The sequence below is a fragment of the Lolium perenne genome, chromosome 6 (assembly GCF_019359855.2).
Source record: "Lolium perenne isolate Kyuss_39 chromosome 6, Kyuss_2.0, whole genome shotgun sequence".
Taxonomy (NCBI): domain Eukaryota; kingdom Viridiplantae; phylum Streptophyta; class Magnoliopsida; order Poales; family Poaceae; genus Lolium; species Lolium perenne.
The window spans coordinates 229,354,056-229,368,761 of record NC_067249.2 but is presented as its reverse complement, the minus strand read 5'-3'; the positions used below and the strand labels follow the sequence as shown (position 1 = coordinate 229,368,761).

Below are 14,706 nucleotides of genomic sequence, written 5' to 3'. Positions count from 1 at the left end.
GCCTCGGTTTCCTCGGCGGTGTGGCGGCTATGGTGGCCAAGTGGGCGGCGTGGCGGTCGGACCTGGGAGTTCTTGTCTACGGTCTTCGGTGGTCGTCTTCGGGCCCCGTGTTGGTGTTGGTCGGCGTCCCCTCTATGTGGCGTTCCGGCGGCGCCCACGGTGTTCTTCGGCGATGCTTCGTTGGCTATGATGGCGTGTAACTCACACGTTCGTTGGGAACCCCAAGAGGAAGGTATGATGCGCACAGCAGCAAGTTTTCCCTCAGAAAGAAACCAAGGTTTATCGAACCAGGAGGAGCCAAGAAGCACGTTGAAGGTTGATGGCGGCGGGATGTAGTGCGGCGCAACACCAGGGATTCCGGCGCCAACGTGGAACCTGCACAACACAACCAAAGTACTTTGCCCCAACGAAACAGTGAGGTTGTCAATCTCACCGGCTTGCTGTAACAAAGGATTAACCGTATTGTGTGGAAGATGATTGTTTGCAGAAAACAGTAGAACAAGTATTGCAGTAGATTGTATTTCAGTAAAGAGAATTGGACCGGGGTCCACAGTTCACTAGAGGTGTCTCTCCCATAAGACGAACAGCATGTTGGGTGAACAAATTACAGTTGGGCAATTGACAAATAAAGAGAGCATGACCATGCACATACATATCATGATGAGTATAGTGAGATTTAATTGGGCATTACGACAAAGTACATAGACCGTCATCCAACTGCATCTATGCCTAAAAAGTCCACCTTCAGGTTATCATCCGAACCCTCCAGTATTAAGTTGCTAACAACAGACAATTGCATTAAGTATGGCGCGTAATGTAACTAGTGACTACATCCTTGAACATAGCACTAATGTTTTATCCCTAGTGGCAACAAAGACAACACAACCTTAGAACTTTCTGTCACCGTCCCGGTGTCAATGCTGCATGAACGCACTATCGAGCATAAGTACTCCCTCTTGGAGTTACAAGCATCTACTTGGCCAGAGCATCTAATAGTAACGGAGAGCATGCAAGATCATAAACAACACGTAGATATAACTTTGATAATCAACATAACAAGTATTCTCTATTCATCGGATCCCAACAAACGCAACATATAGAATTACAGATAGATGATCTTGATCATGTTAGGCAGCTCACAAGATCCGACAATGATAGCACAATGGGGAGAAGACAACCATCTAGCTACTGCTATGGACCCATAGTCCAGGGGTAGACTACTCACTCATCACTCCGGAGGCGACCATGGCGGTGTAGAGTCCTCCGGGAGATGATTCCCCTCTCCGGCAGGTGCCGGAGGCGATCTCTGGATCCCCGAGATGGGATCGGCGGCGGCGGCGTCTCCGGGAAGGTTTTCCGTATCGTGGCTCTCGATGCGGGGGTTTCGTCACGGAGGCTATTTGTAGGCGGAAGGGCAGGTCAAGAGGCGGCACGGGGCCCCACACCACAGGCCGCGCGGCCAAGGGGCCGCGCCGCCCTAGGGTGTGGCCCCTCCGTGGCCCCTCTTCGTCTCTCCTTCGGACTTACGGAAGCTTCGTGAGAAAATAGGCCCACGGGCTTTGATTTCGTCCAATTCCGAGAATATTTCGTTACTAGGATTTCGAAACCAAAAACAGCAGAAAACAAGAATCGGCACTTCGGCATCTTGTTAATAGGTTAGTTCCAGAAAATGCACGAATATGACATAAAGTGTGCATAAAACATGTAGATAACATCAATAATGTGGCATGGAACATAAGAAATTATCGATACGTCGGAGACGTATCAGGCTACAGGCGCGTTGCTCCGGGGTTAGAGATCCGGCGGTTGCAGGTGGTGGTCTGTGCCGGTCCTCTTTTGGGCGGGCGCGAGTTTTCTTGGGACTCTTCGCTGGGCGAAAGCTTTATCTTGGCGGCCGGCCAGGACCGACGACGGTGACGCCCGTGGGCGCCACTTCCTTCTTGAAGGCGTCGTCGAAGTGGGTGTCTCTTGATTTCCGCCCGGGCTCTCCGGGGGAAACCCTAGATCCCTCACGGGATCGGGCGTGGGCGGCGCTCTTGTGTCGCTTTGCCTCTTGGGGCCTCGCTTTGGAAGTCCGCTGGTCAGAGGGGTTTGTGGAGTGTTTTGGCGGTTTCGGTGGAGGTGGGTTCGTCTTCGGCCAGGTGGGTCGCGGCCTCGGGGTCGGTGTGGTAGTTGGAGCGGTGGCTCCGGTCTTTTCGCCTCCGCCTGTTGCGTTGAGGTGTGGTGTCGACCTGGTTGGTCGTCGACACGTGTGGAGCGCAGCCTCGGGGCTAGCGTGTGGTGTCGTGTTGTACGGTTTTTCGGTCAGTTTTCCTCATAAACGGGCCAACTCTTTTCTCCTATATCAATGAAAGGCAAAGCTTTTGCCTCGTTTCAAAAAAAAAATGTCTACGTGCTGGTGCGGTTGGTTAACCAGTTGAGGCCTAGGCGGTACGCCGGTACGGGTGGACCCCAGCGTCGGCGCGCGGCGGCGTTGTGCTGGTCGATGATGTGGAGCTTGCACTTGAAAATCGCTGTACCGGCGCTCCTCCTCGGCGGCGGAGTGGGGTATGCCCTCCCGTGATCCGCCATCCACTCCACGAACACGAACACCCGCCGCGTCTCCTCTTCGCTCCTCTCCCTGTACGACGCGGTCGACGTGTCCACATCCGCCGCCGTCTGCGGCACCAGCAGAAGCAGCAGCAGCGCTGCCGCCGCCGTGAGAGCCGTGTAGCACACCTCATCTCCGCAACCACGACACGAATTGATTTGAACTTTTGACGGCGGCGGTGAGCTGTGTGCGGGTAAATGGGATGTGGAATTGCGGAATTGTGTCTTTCTCGTGCTGCCACTCCTTTTGTATTCCTGGTCTTTCACTAGATTCCCAACTCAAACCAATTTAATTAACGGTTTTGCTATGTCTCAGTCAATTGAGATTTTCTTAAGTCGAAATCACTTACAAAAATCTCAGTCAACTAAGACATACGCACACCCTTAATTAATTGCTACCTCCATCCAAAGATTAAAGCTTATATTATTTTTGAAAAGACTATGCCAAGTTTGACTAAGTTTTTACCAAAAATCATTAATATGCATAATACAAAATCAATATCATTAGATAGATAATGAAATATATTTTCATATAATATCTACAAATTATTATATTCGTTGATATATTCTTCTTAAATTTTAGTTAAATTTAATTTGGTTTGACTTTAAAAAAAAAATACTCCCTCCGTTTCAATCTATAGTGCCTATAGATTTTCCGCATTTGTTTCATAATATAAGATTATATCTGTGTTTATTTGCAATATCTCCTCCATTTCTGTTTTCACTTTCCTTATTTTTCTCCTACTCCGCAAAGGACTCCACAGCGGGATCGAGGGATCGGTAGATCGGGAGTATTTCTGTGATCGTGGTTCGGATCTTTAGGGTGGTTTGTGTTAAAAAATGAGTTGCGCTAATTACCGTGCAGAAAAATCTATAGGCACTATAGATTGAAATGGAGGGAGTATAAGTCTTAAGCTTTGGGTAGTATGCCCCTAATAAATTGTGTAAGTTGTGCAACGTGGTTGAACCGAAATTCAAACCCCGTGTGCTTTCACAATCTTTAGTACTCCCCCCGGTTCATATTAATTGACTCTAATATGGATGTATCTAGAATTAAAATGTGTCTAGATACATCCATATTGAAGTCAATTAATATGGATCGGAGGGAGTACTATTCTTTGTATGTTGATGATGATTAATAGGTCGATGGTCATTTCGCAAGAGAAAAATCATAGGAAGAATTTGACATTACACTCTTCAATGTTCCCGCTATAATCCGGCATATACGTTGTGTTCTTAGTACCGGCTTCCTTTAGTACAATTTTACTTTAATTATTTTCTACTATTTTCTTATGTATAACTCATGCATGCCCCTCCCCCACCAACGAAATCCCATATCTCTCGGTCGACAAAATCCATGCATGTTGATAGTGCTAGTGGTCTGCCTCCACGCAGAGAGCTTTTGGCCTCCCTGCCTCCACCTGCCCCAACATGAGCGGTCGTCGCCTCCACCATTGTCACCGCTTGCTCCCAACAGCCCCCCCCCCCTCAATAGCTGCTCCAAGTTATGACCACTACCACATGTCTCCCTCCCACGCACTCTTCGTAGATAATGACGTCGCCGACGTTGTAAAAGAGGAGAAGGGGTAGTTGATGCTGCAAGGACGATCATCGGAGTTGCGGGCTCATGCCTCCTTCTCCCCCTCCTCTTGACGTGGCGCAACCATTGCAAAAGCCATCGCCCTTGTTTTAAAAGGAAGGTTTGCAATAGTACCACCACCGCTGCCAGCGCCGGCCGTTGATGCTGCAAGGACTGGGCGGTGCTGCTGCCAGCGACTGGCGTCGGTGCTGCAAGTCGTCTCACGATGCTCCGATGCTGCAAAGGGTTGTTGTTGGAGATGCAGATGGCGCCGGCGAATGTAACAGTGCTTCTATTGCCTGGAGTTTGCTTGATCGGTGGTATTCGGTCGTGCGCGCCCATGCTTTTATTACGATCGCTTGGTTTTGGAGGGTGTTGCGCGAAGCTCTTTTCTGTGTTGACACCAAGTGACAGCTGATTCATGGTGAAGTCAGAAGAAGAGGATATCATGAAGGCCGGATTTGAAGGACTAGCTAATGGAGGTTCAAGTCTTTGCGCTGTTGAGGGGCTTGCTTGGTGTTCCGGGCTTTGCAACAATGGTATGAAAGTGGGGGCGACATCACTTGTGAAGTTTGGAGTCTTACCTTTCAGGGTGAAAACCCAAGATCTGGCCTTAACTGGTTGTGTCTGGCAATGTCCTTGTTGAAGGCATTGTTTTGAGAGAGGGGACCATCTTCAGGGTGAAAACCTAAGATCTTTGATCGGGCGACGACAGCGCTGGTGCACTGTCCCTTCTTGGAGGCGTTGCTTTTGAAGAGTCTGAATTTCAGATGTTATCTTGGTGGTGGATGTATTACTGTTGCTAGGGCTGGGATACTGTAGCGGAACTTTTATTTCTTAGTTTTCTTTTTCTCTTTTTCGGCAATGTGCATCCGTAATGTTATGAGGACATTGCGTTGTTGCAGAGGCTGGGTGTAATTGGTATCTTCTGATATTAATATATTCTCTTTATCAAAAAAAAAAAAAAGATGACGGATACAAAAGCTACAAGGGGCAGCCGGTGTTGTTGCAAGCCGCAATTTGTCGCACCGTCGTGCCGGTGCAAAGGGTGGCCCCTTTCGTCGGTGCTGCAACATCGGATGCTCTTTTATGGCGATGGAGGGAGAGGGAGGGAGGGGGAGGGGGGAGAAAGAGAGCAGTGAGGGGACATGCGAGAGTCGGTCTCTGAAATGGAGCAATGTGAACAAATTTTGATCGGACGGTGGGCAACAAATGCAATGGGACGGTGCGGAGGACACCTAGCAGTCAGATTTTACTTAACGCCGTACCAAAGGCCTTTGTAGCTGTGATCTGCTGTTTTCCTTAAAAAAAGAATTTTTAGAGTTTTATTACGTGCACGGCGTGTTGTGTATATACTCTGGAATGCTACAGGTCGCATCATGTAGCCCGACGGCCACGGTATCCATCGATTCACAAACTCGGCACCATGACAGCGATAATTCGCGTGAACCGTACGCGCTGTTGCAATCCAAATCCTGCAATCGTGGGAGCAAATGCAAGTTAGGGGAGCGCCCAACGACTAACCACCGGACAGCGCCACCGCGGCCTGGCCGAGTCCCGTGCCCGCACGCCTCCCCTCCGGTAGTTGGGGCCGTACTTGCGTCCATTATAGAGCCACTTCATCTCCTACAGTCCCAAGATCCCAAACCCCATCTCCTACCTCCCATCCCCTGTCCCGAAATCCAGAGCGCCGCAATGGAGGCGAGCAAGCTCAAGGCGGCCAGGCTCCTGGAGCAGATGAGCGCCCACCTCGCCACCGACGCCGGCAAGGAGATCTGCGACAAGGTCGGCTTCGTCTACCAGCTCCACATCTCGCCCAAGGTACCTACTCCCCTTCGCTCTTCAGTGGAATCTTTTCTCCGCCTCTCCAGTGGAATTGACTTCGCGTGATGCTCGCTGCTCTTCCGATTCCGATCTGACAGAAGATGGGCGTCGACGAGGAGATCTTCGTCGTGGACCTCAAGAAGGGCGCCGTCTCCACAGGTCCCAGCCCCCACCCTCGATACGTGCCTCAAATTTTTGTTCTTGGTTCGTGTTCCTGACGAAATTCTCCACTGTTCTTTGGCCTCGCCGTGCAGGGCCGTACGCGGGGAAGCCTGACGCGAGCTTCACCTTCACGGACGACGACTTCCTCGCCATCTCCAGCGGCAAGCTCAACCCGCAGATGGCGTTCATTAGGTGAGAGAGAAGAATCACAAACTTCTCCGCTGATGATTCAGACCTTCTTTCTTTTGTTCAAGGATCGTGAGGGTAACAGTGCCTGTTTGGTGTGCAGGGGTAAGCTGAAGATCAAGGGGAGCATAAGCGCCGCGCAGAAGTTCACGCCCGACATCTTCCCCAAGCCCTCCAAGCTGTAGAAGTCTGAATTACCATGCCGTGCTCATCTGTCTGTTAATAAAGGTTTTAGCTATGTTTCTCGATGGCAGCTGTGGTGTGAGCAAAGGAGGGGATTGTTACAGTTCTAAAAAAAACGAGGGGATTGTTGCTGGTGAGAGTTTGTTCGGACTTTGGAGTTTGTCTACCTAAACCACCACACGAACAGCATAGTTTCAGAGTTTCATGGTCTGGATCAGTTCGCGTCTCACTTTACTCGAGTTCATGGATAGAAAAACATAGTGGTGTATATTCGGATAATTTCTGAAGTAAAGAGAACGAGTCACCTTTTACTCCTAAAGATTGTGGTCGATACGCCCTGTACTGGCACTTCTGAAGTTGTTATCTTTATCTCTCTCACGAGAAGTATATCAGCAAACATGAAATGAACCAACATAAAAAAATAACCTCATGGCTCAGTAATAGGCCACATTGTCGTGCTTCCTGTGGACTGGACTTCGGAATTATGCGCAAAAGGGTGCGTCTCGGACCACATCTTTCTAGACTGAATTAGGGTCCATCTTGATCACGTGATGCAGAATAATCCATAAGAGATTGTTTGTCGTGGCAGGATCATGGAACTCAATTGAGATTCCATACCCAACATGTTTGAATGTCATGGAATCTGAACTGTCATTTCAATTGGAAATTTCGGAAATGTCATTTCAATTGAAAATTTCAGTGATCTGCCAAATGAAATGAGGTGTGCCAAACAATTGACAGAATTGATTTTCACAAGTACGGCCCATAAGTGTACATAGTGATATTTCGAGTTTTGAGAAATATACCTTTTTCTCAATCAAACTAGAACGAGATGGCATGTTTGAATCCACTTCACTAATACAGATTGTCTAAAAATGAAATAAACACAATGGAATCATTTTAAGAACATTTGCTTCTGAATTAACATCTGTGAATCACTGAATTGGCCACTGAAGTAGACAAATCAGTTTTATGCACCTCCCAGTCACATCCGTTAGCACCATCCTAAGGAGTGCAATATTAATTAACAAGCTTAGCAATGGTACTACTACTAAGCTTTTTAACTGGTAGCACCTTATCCCGGCATCACTTGGCACTCTTGCCTGTCATTTTCTTCTCACCTCTACAGCGTGTCATTTGTATCTAGGAATGTGTATGTTTTAAGCTTATCTGAGACCGCAGTCTGAAGTTCCAAAAGGAAAAAAAAGATAGACCATAGCTGGAGGGTGCACCGTACCAGAAGGGGCTCGCCAGAAGGGCGGCTGCTCCTTCTCCGCCCACTTTCTCAAGGAAATGCTTTTCCGTTTCTTCTGTTTGAGTTAGTTCCATTCGCTTTAGGGCATGTACAATCGTTCCGACGATGGCTATCTGTAACAACTCCCCACGTCACGTATAGACAGCCTATGGACACCATGTACAGCAGTGTAGCCTATTTAGCTGTCTGTAACCACCAACCACTCGTAAATCATGCGCGGAAGAGATGATTCAACTTGACCCACGATTAGCGACGCCCTTTCCATACAACGGGAAATAGTCCGTCGGTAAGTGGCTACTTTCACGGAAATAGACCGTCTTTATTTCTACAGACAGACTCGGCAGTTTTTTGTTTCCTCTCTCCCCCACGTCATCTAATTTCCTACGTGGCCTATATTACAAACAGCTGACTAGACATCACTGTACATGCCCTTAGAGATAACGTTTCTGACCACAGACCACCGTTATCATGGCGTCTGCCTATCCAGAAGTAGCTCTTGTGGCACCGAAATGACGCGGATAACCGCATTGGAAAAGGTTTCTTCTTTCTCCTTGAGATATCAAGCAAGATTAAATGGGATAGAGTGCACAATCATTTCCTGCCATATATGCCTAGCCTCATGGATTGAATGCTCATCGATAAGGATATCTTCTGATGGAAAAAGTTTGAACAGGATAGTCCCCAGAAAAATTCTGAACTTGAACCTGGCTGATTTATTCAGCACATCTGCCTTGGGAGACGCACCACATCCGGCCAGGGAAGGATTAGACACAAACGCATGGCCATCACACCAGTTGCCTCCGATGTTAGAACTGTTACAGGACAACACGGCTGAACTGATCCTCACTCTACTGCGTGAAAACTGAAGCCTTTTCGGTTGATAAGCTCCATCAACTACAGTTCCATGTTCTCGCCAGTTTTCCTGGCTCGATTTGTACTATTGGCACTGAATGGTGATTTGTAATCACAAACTAGTCCACTACTAGAAACAGGGGTGTCTTAATATCTGAAAAACTTCTGAATTCATAGGAAGCATACAAAAGGCTCAAATGCCCTGCATTAACTCAGAAGTTCAGAATAACTGTCAGTTGTATCGGCCGGTGCTTCTTATCGAAAACTGCATTATAACTTTTTTCCTCAAGATTATGACTATTTTCTGCATCAATGGAACATACTCCTTGAATCTCACAATATATAGCACAGTCGACACATGAATTGATTTTCTACATGGATTGTGCCGTATTTGACCGGGCAAGGGTCAAGGTACGGTTAGGAAGCTGGATCCAATAACAAGGTGAGTAAAATCTTATTCTTTTGTACATTTGTGCAGGCACTGCCGGTGCTGGACGATTTCTCCAACCTCCTGAAATGACAGCATCAGTGACATCAGTGATTCCAACAGTCAGCAAAAGGATAGAGCTAGAAACTTTGATATAACCAACTCCATGCACGTCTTAGATACCAACACGCCCTGCACAATTCTCAAACAACCATTCATGGCAGACACACCAGAGGAAGTCTTGGGCTTTGTCAGGCCAAAACCACCACGCGCCTCCATCTTCTTTGATCTTCCCGCGACACCCCATAAGCAGCCACAACATGTTCATATGGCTCTAGACAGCATCTCCCACATGCTCATGGAGGAAGATATTGTTGAAAAAATCATGTGCCAGTACCCTGATAACCCGATTCTCCTACAAGCCCAGCAGCCCTTCGCAGAAATCCTCTATGGTGCCTCCGACATAGTAACATCGTCTAATGGCCAGGAGTTCTCGGCACCCATCATGCCTTCTTCTGCATTGCTGCCCAGCCAGGACACTGTGGAACCCAATAGCATTGAAGGAAGCACCAGCATGCAGATGATGTCAACAATGGCATTCTTGAAAGGCATGGAAGAGGCCAGACTGTTCTTGCCCGGTGGAGATAATGAGAGGTTCGCCTGTAAGAAAAGGTTTCATGAGGATGGAGATGTGAGGGATAATAACGTGGGCAGGAGAAGGAAGCAAATCATGATTTCTGAATCAGAGGAACAAGTCACCGCACGCAACTTGTTGGACCAGCTCGTGCTCAAGGACCATGGCTTGGGCTCCGGTGCAACCCAGAAGCCCACAAGTGAGGTAAAGCAACAGAACATATGCATGCAGGTGCCGCGCATCAGGCGTGGCATGGCGCAGATGATTGTGGTCGACCTAGAAACACAATTGCTCCGATGCGCAGAGGCGGTGGCCACCAACGACCGACACAACGCAGGCAGGTTGTTAGAGATAATCAAAGGACACTCATCACCAACGGGGGACACCACAGAGCGCCTGGCTCATTACTTTGCTGAGGGGCTAGAGGCACGTCTGGCTGGTGCAGGGAGCGAGCTCTACCTCTTACTCATGACGGTGAAACACTCCTCCGTCGTGGAATTTATCAAGGCCTATCAGCTTTACATGGATGCCACCTGCTCCACCAAGGTGGCGTTCCTCTTCTCCAACAAGACCATTTATAACATCGCCGCGGGAAAGAGCAAGCTGCACATTGTACACTACGGCATCGGGGATGGTCTCCAGTGGACAGACTTACTCCGCTGGTTCGCAGAAAGGGAGGGAGGGCCTCCGGAGGTAAGGATTACTGGCATTAACAGACCACAAACTGTATTTCATTCTGCCAAGCGGACTGAGGAGGCAGGTCACAGGCTAATCCTTAGTGCACGCAAGCTTGGTGTGTCATTCAAGTTCCGCGCCATCACCGCAAAATTTGAGACCGTCCGTGTTGAGGATCTCGACATCAATCCTGACGAGGTACTCATCGTCGTGAACACCATATTTCAGTTTAGGACCCTAATGGATGAGACCATAATTGTTGATAGGATAAACCCAAGAGACCAGGTCCTAAACACTATCAGGAAGATGAAGCCAGCTGTCTTCATACATGGTGTAGTCAATGCATCATACTGTGCGGCCTCCTTTGTAACACGTTTCCGCGAGGCACTCTATAACTTCTTGGCGGGGTTTGACTTGATGGAGGCCACTGTCCCACGAGACAATAACTTGAGGGTTGTAGTCGAGCGTGACATCTTCGCACGGTCCGCCATGAACATTATCGCCTGCGAGGGTGCAGATAGGGTGGAGCGTACTCAACACTACAAGGATTGGCAAGTACGTAATCAGCGAGCGGGCCTAAAGCAGCTTCCATTGGATCCTGACATTATTAGTGTGCTGAAAGCTCAAGTGAAGAAGCGCAACCAGAAGAATTTTATGATCAACGAGGATCACCAGTGGCTTCTGCAGGGATGGAAAGGTCGTGTGCTCTCTGCCATTTCGATATGGGCAGCTAATAATGTTACTAGCTAACTGTCACTCAACATAGTTTCAAGAACCGTAGTTTAATGCACCCTAGCAACATTTCAACCATGTTTTTCCCATATAGTCCATTGGGTTTTCATGAAAGAAACCATTTCTGCCAAATACACTTGGGTATGATTATTGAATGAAATGTCTCTTTTGCACCTTCAAGTTATGGTGGTCCCTTGTATTCGTTTTGAGTATCAGGCAAGTGGCCAAGCAGCATAGTTCAAAGCCTTCCAAGCTATTCCCGGTGATATGGTACAAAATACATGTGGTATAACAGGCAACTTGAGAAATATCGAGGGACTGGAAACAAGAGTACTAACCATCTACTCCTCCTATCCTAATGAATTGAATGCTCATCGAATGAATGAATATGTATATGCTTATCTTCGGACTGAAAAAGTTTGAACAGAGTACTCACTAGAAAGTTACTGAACTTGAAACTGACTGATATATCCAATATATTTTCCTCGAGAGACACACCACATCCGATCAGGAAAATTTTGACCGAAAATATGCTGACCAGGATTTCCATTTGTTAACCAGAAAATGAACAAGTAACTGCAGAGCCATCAAACCAGTTGCGCGAGGAACTGTTACAGCAAGTCTGAACTGATGCTCAGTTTACTGCACGAAAGCTGAAACCTTTTAGGTTGATAAACTACAACAGCTACAGTTTGCATTTTCTCGCCAGTTTTCTTGGCTCGATTTCTACTATTTCCGTAAATGATGAATTGTAACCACAAATACTGCAGTGCTGGAAACAACGCCTTCATATTTGAAAAAATTCATATAAAGAATATCTGGAGAAATCGTTTCTGAGTTCTGAGAAAGCATACAAAATGCTCAAATGTGTGTCTTGCTGAGTTGCTTGGTGGTTTTGACCTAGATTTATCTGTTTCTTAGCCAAGGCTAGTATCCTGTTATCATTTTTTCCTTCTCTAGTTTCCTCTGCCAAGTAGTTTTTGGCTTGTACAGTTTTTTTGCCCTACTATCAAAGCAAAGCAGAGCTCCTGCTGTTCAGGCTAAAAAAATGCTCAAATGTTCTGCATCAGAGTTCACAAGTTCAGAATAACTGACAGTCGTTCTATTCAATGGTGATTCTTATCGAAGGTTCCATTTCTCGGCCACCAAATCACCGAGAGGACAAACTACCACCATAGTTCCTTAATAAATTGAACTGCCAAAACGTCTTATAATTAGGAATGGAGGGAGTATATTAAAACTCTCTCCCCAGGACTATGATTACATCCAGCATTAATGGAACAGAATCCTTGGATCTTACAGTATATAGCACAACCTGTCGATGCATCTATATTCTGCAGAAGTTGTACCAAATTTGACCGGACAGGGATTAACGGTTAGGAAAATGGCTCCAAAACCAAGGTGATTCTTTTGTACATTTGTGCAGGCACTGCTGGTGCTGGACGACTAATCCAACTTGCTGAAATGGCAGCATCGGTAGTTCCAACAGCCAGCAAAGCTGATTGAGAAACTTCGATAGATATAACCAACTCCAAGTCGTAGTTATTAACATACACCGTACCATTGTCAAGCACCATGCACCCATTCATGGCAGCCACACCGGAGGAAGTCTTGGGCTTTGTCAGGCCAACATCACCGCCCCCCTCCATCTTCCTCGACCTCCCCCCGACACCCCATCAGCAGCCTGCACAGAATTTACATATGGCCTTAGACAGCATCTCCCGCATGCTCATGGAGGAAGACATTGTTGAGAAAATCATGTATCAGTACCCCGAGAACCCGATTCTCCTGCAAGCCCAGCAGCCGTTCGCTCAAATCCTCTCAGGTGCGCCTGACATAACATCACCAAATGGCCAGGAGTCCTTGGCACCCATCATGCTTTCTTCTGCATTGCTGCCCAGCCAACCCAGCACCATGAACCTCCAGGACAGGGATTTAGACACCTCCTCTTTGAATGGCATGGACAGCATCTCGTCCCCCGTTGAAGGCCACACCGGCATGCAGATGCTATCAGCCATGGCATTCTTGAAACGCATGGAAGAAGCCAGATTCTTATTGTCTGGTGCAGATAGTGAGATGTTGGCTTGTAAGAAGAGGTTTCATGAAGAAGATGGTGATGCAAGGGATAGCGTGGGAAGGATAAGGAAGCAAATCATGATTCCAGTACAGGATGAATCAGATGAAGAAGCCACCGCCCGCAACTTGTTGGACCAGCTCATGCTTGAGGACCACGGCTTGTGCTCCAGTGCAATGCAGAAGCTCCGTGTCATGACCGGTGAGGTTATAAAGCAACAGAACATATGCGTGCAGGTGCCACGCATGAAGAGTGGCATGAAACAGATGTTTGTGGTTGACCTAGAAACACTGTTGCTCCATTGCGCAGAGGCGGTGGCCACCAACGATCGCCACAACGCAGGCAAGTTTTTAGAGAAAATCAAAAGGCACTCGTCACCGATGGGGGCCACCACAGAGCGCTTGGCTCATTACTTTGCCGAGGGGCTTGAGGCCCGTCTGGCTGGCAAAGGGAGCCAGCTCTACCACAGCTTACTCATGATGAAGCACTCCACCATCTTGGAACTTGTCAAGGCCTATAAGCTTTATGTGGATGTCAGCTGCTCCACCAAGGTGGCGTTCCTCTTCTGCAACAAGACCATTTATAACGTTGCTGCAGGAAAGAACAAGCTGCACATTGTACACTACGGCATCGGGGATGGTCTGCAATGGACGGAGTTACTCCAGTGGTTCGCAGAAAGGGAGGAAGGGCCTCCGGAGGTGAGGATTACTGGCATTAACAGCTGGTCACAACCTGCAGCATTCCATCCTGCCAAGCGGACTGAGGAGGCAGGTCGCAGGCTAATCCTTTGTGCAAGCAAGCTTGGTGTGCCATTCAAGTTCCGTGCCATCACCGCAAAATTTGAGACTGTCTGTACTGAGGACCTCGACATAAATCCTGACGAGGTACTCATCGTGAACAGCATATTTCAATTTAGGAACCTAATGGACGAGACCCTCACTGCTGATAGGATAAACCCAAAAGATCAGGTCCTCAACACTATCAGGAAGATGAAGCCAGCCGTCTTCATCCATGGCGTAGTCAATGCATCATACTGTGCTGCCTCCTTTGTAACACGTTTCCGCCATGCACTATATAACTTTACGGCAGCGTTTGATTTGATGGAGACCACTGTCCCACGGGACAATGACTTGAGGTTGGTGGTGGAGCGTGACATCTTCGCACGGTCCGCCATGAACATCATCGCCTGCGAGGGTGCAGATCGGGTGGAGCGTACTCAACACTACAAGGAATGGCATGTACGGAATCAGCGAGCAGGGCTGAGGCAGCTTCCACTGGATCCTGAAATAGTTCGTGTTCTAAAAGCACAAGTGAAGAAGCGCCGCCAGAAGAATTTCATGATCAACGAGGATCACCACTGGCTTCTGCAGGGATGGAAAGGCCGTGTGCTCACTGCCCTTTCGATATGGGCAGCTAATGATGTTAGCAGCTCTCACTCAATAGAATCTTAAGTACATTCAGATATGAAATAGTTTACCGGCTTTTCATGAACGAACCCATTTCTGGCAAGTACATTCGGATATAAATATCATTT

At 47.8% G+C, this 14,706-nt stretch overlaps 3 protein-coding genes across 3 annotated transcripts; all 3 read left to right on the top strand.

Moving 5' to 3' along the window:
- The first annotated feature begins 5,766 nt into the window (after nucleotides 1–5,766).
- On the top strand, nucleotides 5,767–6,842 carry LOC127305930 (sterol carrier protein 2). Its single transcript, XM_051336526.2, has 4 exons — nucleotides 5,767–5,989; nucleotides 6,091–6,151; nucleotides 6,247–6,346; nucleotides 6,444–6,842. The coding sequence occupies exons 1-4, from the start codon at nucleotides 5,864–5,866 to the stop codon at nucleotides 6,523–6,525; spliced, it is 369 nt and encodes a 122-aa protein (XP_051192486.1). The 5' UTR covers nucleotides 5,767–5,863; the 3' UTR covers nucleotides 6,526–6,842.
- Nucleotides 6,843–9,291: 2,449 nt separating this feature from the next.
- LOC127305929 (scarecrow-like protein 33) lies at nucleotides 9,292–11,278 on the top strand. Its single transcript, XM_051336525.1, has one exon. It carries the CDS (start codon nucleotides 9,386–9,388, stop codon nucleotides 11,114–11,116), a length of 1,731 nt encoding a protein of 576 aa, XP_051192485.1. The 5' UTR covers nucleotides 9,292–9,385; the 3' UTR covers nucleotides 11,117–11,278.
- Nucleotides 11,279–12,673: 1,395 nt separating this feature from the next.
- Nucleotides 12,674–14,623, top strand: LOC127309982 (scarecrow-like protein 9). Its single transcript, XM_051340688.1, has one exon. The coding sequence runs from the start codon at nucleotides 12,674–12,676 to the stop codon at nucleotides 14,621–14,623; it is 1,950 nt and encodes a 649-aa protein (XP_051196648.1).
- Nucleotides 14,624–14,706: the final 83 nt, after the last annotated feature.

Coding starts and splice junctions, on each gene's coding strand:
- LOC127305929 (XM_051336525.1), top strand. CDS start 9,386: ATGGCTCTAGACAGCATCTCCCACATGCTCATGGAGGAAGATATTGTT.
- LOC127309982 (XM_051340688.1), top strand. CDS start 12,674: ATGCACCCATTCATGGCAGCCACACCGGAGGAAGTCTTGGGCTTTGTC.
- LOC127305930 (XM_051336526.2), top strand. CDS start 5,864: ATGGAGGCGAGCAAGCTCAAGGCGGCCAGGCTCCTGGAGCAGATGAGC. Junction 5,990..6,090: donor AGCTCCACATCTCGCCCAAG/GTACCTACTCCC, acceptor CCGATCTGACAG/AAGATGGGCGTCGACGAGGA. Junction 6,347..6,443: donor CCGCAGATGGCGTTCATTAG/GTGAGAGAGAAG, acceptor TTTGGTGTGCAG/GGGTAAGCTGAAGATCAAGG.